At 46.3% G+C, this 7,815-nt stretch overlaps 1 protein-coding gene across 2 annotated transcripts in view; it reads right to left on the bottom strand.

The window, feature by feature from the left end:
* Positions 1-148: 148 nt before the first annotated feature.
* Positions 149-7,815, bottom strand: part of LOC128895944 (nuclear migration protein nudC) — a 33,268-nt gene continuing 25,601 nt past the window's right edge. For both annotated transcript variants that reach the window (XM_054158979.1, XM_054158978.1), the window contains exons 5-7: positions 859-1,053; positions 334-536; positions 149-242 (exon numbers count right to left, since the gene is read on the bottom strand). In XM_054158979.1, coding sequence (XP_054014954.1) covers positions 191-242; positions 334-536; positions 859-1,053 — 450 coding nt within the window. In that variant the 3' untranslated portion in view covers positions 149-190. The remainder of the gene's footprint in view (positions 243-333; positions 537-858; positions 1,054-7,815) is intronic.

The following is a 7,815-nucleotide window of genomic DNA, read 5'->3' as shown; positions in this document are numbered from 1 at the left end:
CATTACGTTTCGCTGAACAGCAAATTGATAAAGAAAGGTGAAAATAAAGGGATGCCGCTGTGATAATTCACGAGATATAAGAGCTTCTCTGGATGCTGCTATCACGGACGATACATCGCGATATATTCGTTTGTTTTCAGTGAATAACAACACCCTTAACACTTCCGTTGGATCGCGAACCGTCTCACAATCAGTTGAACTTGCATTTCGAAAAGTCCATTTCAGGATGCTGTTCCATAAATCTGGAACATAGAACCGAATCATTTCTAGATGTCTATCGGCTGGAAATTGAAAATGATGTGCGCATTGTTGCAATTCTTTTAAAGTCCCTACTTTTTAATCACATCCTGCTTCTTTTGCTCGTCGGAAGTTGGCAGGCCTAGCTCTTTTTGTCTCTGATCGTACATCATTTTCTCCACGAGACCTCTGGTTTCACCGTCCAGATCGGACAGTTTGCTGGGTTCCGGGTTCACTTTTTTCGTGCTGATTTCTGGATCGCTAGTTACTATGTGCGCCCACCATTGCATTTTGTTTACCTGAGAGAAAGACTGGTCGCTTGTACTCTTTTTCGTTGGATAAACCGAATTTACAGAAAAGTCTGAAAAGGTGCTCTCGGGTGCAATCACACCTAGTCAGTGTACTATTAGTTGTTAGTATGTGATTGGTGATGAATAGCGCAATACGAGCCGTACAAGTATCGTAAATGTTTGTCGAAACTTTTAATTTAATTTAATTTAAATAAGATCAAGTGTTTTCCGCGATACATTATCTTGATGGTTCAGTGCCAAGTCAGAGTGAACTGTTCGCAAGGACGCGAAAAATACGATACCTACCAGTGATGCGCTGCACGCGACTCACCTTTTCCAAGTTAAGCAGCATCACTTTGCCGTCTTCGATAACCCAGGTGGATTCTTCGACTTTGACCTCGTGCGGAAAATCGTCGTCGATTATCGGTGGTTGACCTTTTATACCGAGAGTCAGGTGCTTTTTCGTGATCGACACCGAAACGTCTTTAGGTCTAACCGAGAAATTTACTTTCAACGGCACTCTAATCTGAAATCAAACAATGTTTCCATTTCTAAGAGGTGTTTCTCATAACAAAATTAATACATTTATTTAATCTAAAGAGAAGTATATTTTTTCGGTAAAGCGCTGCGTCGCGTACTACGTGGTGACGATCCGTTTAAAATACGCTCATAGAAATGATGCCAGCACCATCAGCAACTCGATTCGTTCGATCGATGAAAGGATCGTTGTTCCGCGCGAGTAATCTTTCAGTTCTTCTTACGATTGCGAATCATCGTGCTCCAGTTCTCTACGACCTCGCGATTCGAAAATTCGCGGTGTAGCCTCGACGTCGCGTCGGACCTTGGATAATTTACAAGTTGCGAGCCTGAAGCAAGCTTCCCCCGACGAAAAGAAAAGTTGGGTCAAAGGTTACGAATTCTTCGGTGAGCGGACGCTCGCGTTGGTATCGACCATACTTGTATGTAGTTCGAGAAGGGATCCTCCAGGCAAGACGAGCTCCGCGAATTTCATACCGTCTATCACGTAGCGTGGAATTAAATATTCATGAAAAAGATGAAAAAATATCGTTACGAAAGGTGCTGGGAATGGAATTTGAATAGCAAATCGAAGCAAAAGCATAACACGTAACTCGATAACCTTAACGAATAGTATAGCGTAGACGCACGATAACCGTGGCGACCGCTCGTTCGTATCGCCTTCCAACTTTCAACAGTTGACAAAAACGGTAGATGATCGCGATCGAGGAAAGAATCGACGCGTGGGATCGTCAGTCTCGTGCTCGACGAGTTTTTGAATTTCCAGCATGACGGAGACGACCACGACGACGATGATCGTAGCCGCGTTCACCGATGCGTGGAAACGGATCATGGCTACCGAGTTTCTACCCGTCGCGCGTCGGCGTCAGCGTCGTTAACAAAGTGGAATATCGTCGTACAAAGGAATGACAAAGAGGTCGGGAAGATTGTTTCGCTTTTATCCTCGATCTCTTAGCCGACGCGCTGAACTAGACTGTAACTCGCGTGTGTGTGAAGATTTGGACGAGAAACGCAACACTCGTCGATTACGAGCGATCGTAAGATATTTACCAGTGCTTTGATACAATTTCAATAGTCGGTTACAACTTGTTTACTTTTGGTTTAAGACTGTTCACACCAACATCAATTGTACATAGAGTTATACTCGTTGGTCGTTTCATCATTTCAATTACTATTATCGCTCCCTTTAATCAAATCTTTTCGCGATTCCCAAGCATGTTAGAGATAGACGGTTGCGCGGAGCGTATCCGAGCCATGCACGATCGTTCGAGGCCCCAGGAGTTGTGCAATTCTCGCGTTTCTTCCAGCTGTAACCACTCCAACTTCAACTCCAACATTATACGCACGCAGTCTGCCCATATGCACGCGGCTTAGCGTCATTATATGTATATGGTTATCGCTTACGGAGAATTGCAGCGATACGATGGAGACGCCATGCTCCTCGCGCCTTGGACGATTTACAGCCCGGAGAGTAGGAGATCCTGCAATTTTCAATCGACGCTCCCTAATGCCCATTATCCCCATCTCTAGGTAACGAGATTGGAAGGCAAATAGCATTTCGACGACAAACTATCCGAATAGTAATGTATCAGAGTCGTACGGTGCGGTAATTGCATGCAAATTTCTCGCCGATCTAATCCGACTTAATCTTGATTTCTCTCGATCTACGATGTATTCGAGGACGGATATCGCGGTTGCTCGACAACAATAAATTCCTTCTGTAGAGAAAACAATTAAGGATGCAACGATGTGTCAGAGTGAGTTACCTACCGCGCTCCTGAAACGTAGCCTTGAATTTCAGAGAACAAAGGGAGTTATTACGTTAACGAAATGTCAGTATACGAGAACGCTCTACCATCGACGTCATCGTTAGGTACTTTACTTAAAATTCTGTTTGAAATGCGAGTTGGAGTCAGTTTTCCAATAGCTTGGTAGATTGCTGGAAACACGAGCAAGGATACCGATCGACAAGTACCAAAGCGTTGCCGTTGCGAGCTATGGATTACGGGTTACGCGACGCCAACGTTTCGAAAAAAAGTTGTAAATTTTCGTCCACGTCACACAAACGAAAGTCGTCGCGTCATCGTGGCACATAGGTCCGTTCAACGTCCGATACTCGAAGGTTGCAGCGACGGGAACCAAATTATTTGGCGCTTCGCCGAAATCCTTGATAATCGAGATTGGCGCCTGTACTCTGGCACGCGTTGCGCAATCGAATAGTTTGTTCGTTACTCACTACGTCGAATAACGTGCTTTTAACGCAAATAACGAGACACCCTTAACCAAAGGTCCAGAGGTCGTGGTTTCCCCGCGAGTCGATCTACAACCATTCTTCGCTGCTTCTCGCTCTGCTTATTCATTGCAATGTTTGCAACGAGAATGAGTTGAACGAAGCGGAATCCTTTCACGGAAGAAGAGAACGCGATAAATGTAAACGGACAATGAGTCCAGACGCGTATCGTCATCCCCTTATCACAGCGATCGTTAGATCTCGCTTCGTCCAATTTCATTTCATTTCATTTCATTTCATTCCATTCCATTCCATTCAAGGTAATCGGCCGAGTGCTCTCGAATGACGAGGAGCATTTGCATTTATCGTGAGACAATCGTTTCTGCGGTCTCACGGCCGATAACGAATTCACTGGTGCGTCGCGAGTTCTTTGCATTACAGTGTTGTTTGCAGCCACGGTGTGCTTTCCTCTTCGAAGGTCTCGTTTCTAAATCGCATCAACTTCTCGCTATTTTACACGTCAACTGGTACACCTCTGGTGAACCGGGTTCTCGTTCTGGTACAGATGGGTTATGGAAACGGGATGTCTGTTCGATCTATGTGCGCGTTGTGTGCTCGTAGACGGGAATAGAATCCGAGAAAACGGAGGACAGGAAAGATCGATGAGCTTCGCTGCGTTCGACTGCACGGGTGTTCGACACAGGTGCGGTAGGTGCGCAGGTGAACACCACGATTCTACGAAAACACGTGCACATCGTGAACAGCGAGGATCCAGAGAGGAGGAAAGAGGTAAGTAGAAAGATGAGAGGCCCAGATAGAAGCGACGCGTGCGCCTATGCATCCGGCTTAAGCAGGACGTATACCGATATATCGGTAGCATGGTAGTTGAGCGAGGAAATCGTGCTCTTTACCTAACTCGACGATTATAGAGTTCGTACCGACCAAGAGAAATAAAATATAGTTTGGAAGAAGAGGCTTACCATCGAATACTTGACACATACCATGATACCAAACGACGTCCACGTTGCATACAAATGCATCTTTCTTTCGCACGACCATAGGTTTACCGATGATCGACGTGAATCTGGACGAGGACACGGTTACAACGCGTGACGTTAATCGATGAAAACCTTATACCTCGACGATATATTGGCAAAAGGCAGGTGTCGGTGTCGGTGTCGGTGTCGGTTTCTCGTCGAAACCGTGGCAGCGGTTTGCTGGTAAAAATACTAGGGGCCCGGGACCGGTTCTTGCCGAAAAATTGGCGCCGAGCAGACCACGTTTCGGGTCAAAGAACGGCCTTGCCTCTCTGCGTTTGTCCCTCCTTCGTGATCATCGCGCACTTTTTCGCGTCCTCGTGGTCCCTTCCCTACTCGGAGAGTGATTCGCACCGCCAGTTGGACGCCAATGGCGTAATGTTACTTGCGATCGCTTTAACAGTGCGCGCGTACGACACGTGTATATGTATGTATATACGAGGGACGAACGTTACAGTGAAAAAGAAGGAGAAGAGTTTCTTCGCTTTCCTCCAATAACTATATCAACTGAAATGCATGTATAAAAATGTTGTCGATTGCAAAATGAATAGATACGATCGATCAATGGAACTTTTTCTGTGTATTACACCAGTGCCCGATACACTTATCCGGTATGCAACAGTGCATGTATAGATCGATGGTAACGCTGCGCGCAAGCGAACGCTCGCATCGCGTACAAGAGGGCAGTTGCGCAACAAAGCCGAGGAGGTGAGCGAGACGAAGCGTTGATCGGTGGCGTGGCCGCCAAAAGTGAAATCGAGAGGTGGAAAAGAACGAAACATTGAGCGGAATCGCTTCGAGATATTAAATGAAAACACTGAATTAACGGTCAACTCCAAGTTAAGAGAGCACGTATCAAACGACGGACTGCGATCTACCAGTCGATTTTCGTACGTTTGTTTACGGTGTTTGTACGGTAATCCTAGTTGCGCAGTAATCGTTAAATTACGAATAATCGTGACACAAACCGGTACGTTTCTCTCGTCGATTGCTGCGTAAAAGCAATTTCATGTTTCCTCAAACGTTCTATTCTTTTAAACGGCCATTCTCAGCAGCTAAGCGACTGTCAAAGTAACTGTCTCGATTGTTACGTCAGACCGCTTCTTTTTAGCCTTCTGTCACATCGATGCCGTTAACGACATCGTAATCGTTCGCTTCGTTACGCTTACGTGTTGACTTGGGTGTCGGTATCGCCGATAGTTTCGAATCAAAGCGATCGAAATAACATGCTAAAGACGAAAGTGTTGTCCGCGGCAAGAGAACGCATTAAAAATTGTAGAAACTGGATAGAACTCGCTTCGCAGGTCGGTCAGTAACTTGTAAGGATCGTTAACGTTCCTCGACGAGGATATGCCGAGGGGAAAAGGTGACGTATGACACCGACCACGGCAGCAATGAGCCAACGAGTCAACGAGTCGCTGGTACACCATTCTTGTTGGGAAACCATGCGACTTTGATCCGGCTCCGGTTGTATTTGTACGCGGTATCGTGTCGTCCCTCCTCTGCGCAAGTCATCGACTAGATTACGACGAGGATACACGCGAGATACGCGAGCCAGTGACACTACGGCGGCGGCGGCGGCGCCGCCGCCGCCGCACCGGTGTCAAGGATTCCAAAGGATGCGCAGCAGCTAGTGTATACCGAGATTTATTGGGTTATTTGCGTATATGTTACAAGGCTATGGACGCCAACTAACTTTGACGAATCCTGGACGATCGACTCGGTCATTTCTGGATATCGTTTAGTTGGTAACATGTACTCGACGAAAAATGTTACGATCGCTTTACCCATTCATACTTGTCTAGTTCATACTCTTATCCGTATGTTATTCGGAATAACAAACGGGATCGAACGTACCGTTGTAGACGCTTTTTTCTATTTTACAATTATATACAGACTCTTGTCTTGTCGAATGTAAACAAATTAACACTTCCTGCCCTCTTCAAGAACGTTGAACATTCTAAACCAGCGAGGATTTCAACGCCTACCAGAGGCACAATAAGAAAAATACTGTTAAAACCAAAATGTTGGAGCAAACGTTTGGTATAGCGAGCCCGATGTCACGGTTAACCACACGATTCGTGTCGTAATTAACGGACCGGTAGAAAATTACAAATGGATCTCGAAAGCAAACGGACACACCAAGCACACCAAGCACGCGGGAAAAAGATATTTATCAGCGATAGACCGTGTTCGTGTACACGTTCCGTAATTACGTGGCAATTACCGTCGAGACCCCGGACCAAGTGACCTTACGGGGAATGCTCCTTTAAATTCCTGCATTTCGCAATTACCGGATGCTCGTTGTACGCGTAGCCGGCCACGTACTAGGCAGAACCAGTCATTTTTGACGCTCGCAAGTCCGTATTTCAGCGGCGTATCATACGTGACCGAGAGGGAGGGAAGGAAGACGAGCGACGAGCTGACGAGTGGCCTCTCAGTTGCTCGGATCCGGCTGAACGCGAGACGCATACGGAAAATCTAAGTCCAATGTCAACCCGACGCGATGATCCGATCCGATTCGACCCGCCGCTACCGCCCCAACTCCTTTTAAAATAGTTTTTTATTCGTCGCTTTGGCGGTCGCTCACTGGGAAAAGGTTGCGTAACGCGAGGCCTAAATATCAATCGACGCAACCCGTTCGGGATGCGCGGAGATGAGATCTGCATCTAGACGCGCGAATCGATCGCGTGAATCATTCGTGACGCCACACAGCGCCGGAGAATGTTGTTGCTTCTTGGCTGAGATCGATGATACGTAGGTGTCGATTGTCCGAGCGACGACTAGAATTCCGAGCACGAGATTAGAATTCGTCGAATACAATCGTTACCGAGAAGCTTCTAGTATTGGATCGAACAGGGAAATATAGGGAATGGTACGAAGGTTTCTCTCGAGATACTCATTTCTTTTGACTCGCATTTTCGCCACGAGTCTTGACAAACTTGGAGATTTGATTTGGATCGTATGGAAACATTGGTTCGCGGTGAAACAATCGATCAACCGTCTTTCCTCCAAGCAAGAAAATAATTTCACGGAAAACTCTGTCGAGAGACCGTCGAGTTTATCGTACCAAAGATATTTAATTTGAAATTTAATGTAGTGCTTACATAACTGTTTCGATGCGTCTTACAATGTCATACTCTGTACATAATTTGTGCAATATTTTCATTCTACGACGCCTACGACTCTAGACTCGCACAGCTGCTATGTAACCACTTCAGGAAGCAAGGACATTTATCAGAAAAATAAACGGCTTAGACGTTTCGCGCATCCTGCGATCAAGTCGAGTTGGGCTAATCGTCGGCGTCGCGTCATGCGTCACCCTCGCTAAAGAGGAAGGCTACAGTAATCAGTAATGTATCGTTGACGACGAAAGACGAATTCGTAGTCAGCGCGATTCGTGTAGCATCGTGAAAAAGGCAGGAGTAGCATCGTCGACTATGCCTAGGTCGACCTAACGATCCGTTTGCACGACCCTGACCTA

Source organism: Hylaeus anthracinus, unplaced genomic scaffold (assembly GCF_026225885.1).
Source record: "Hylaeus anthracinus isolate JK02 unplaced genomic scaffold, UHH_iyHylAnth1.0_haploid 5, whole genome shotgun sequence".
NCBI lineage: Eukaryota > Metazoa > Arthropoda > Insecta > Hymenoptera > Colletidae > Hylaeus > Hylaeus anthracinus.
This window is presented reverse-complemented; position numbering and strand designations above follow the sequence as displayed.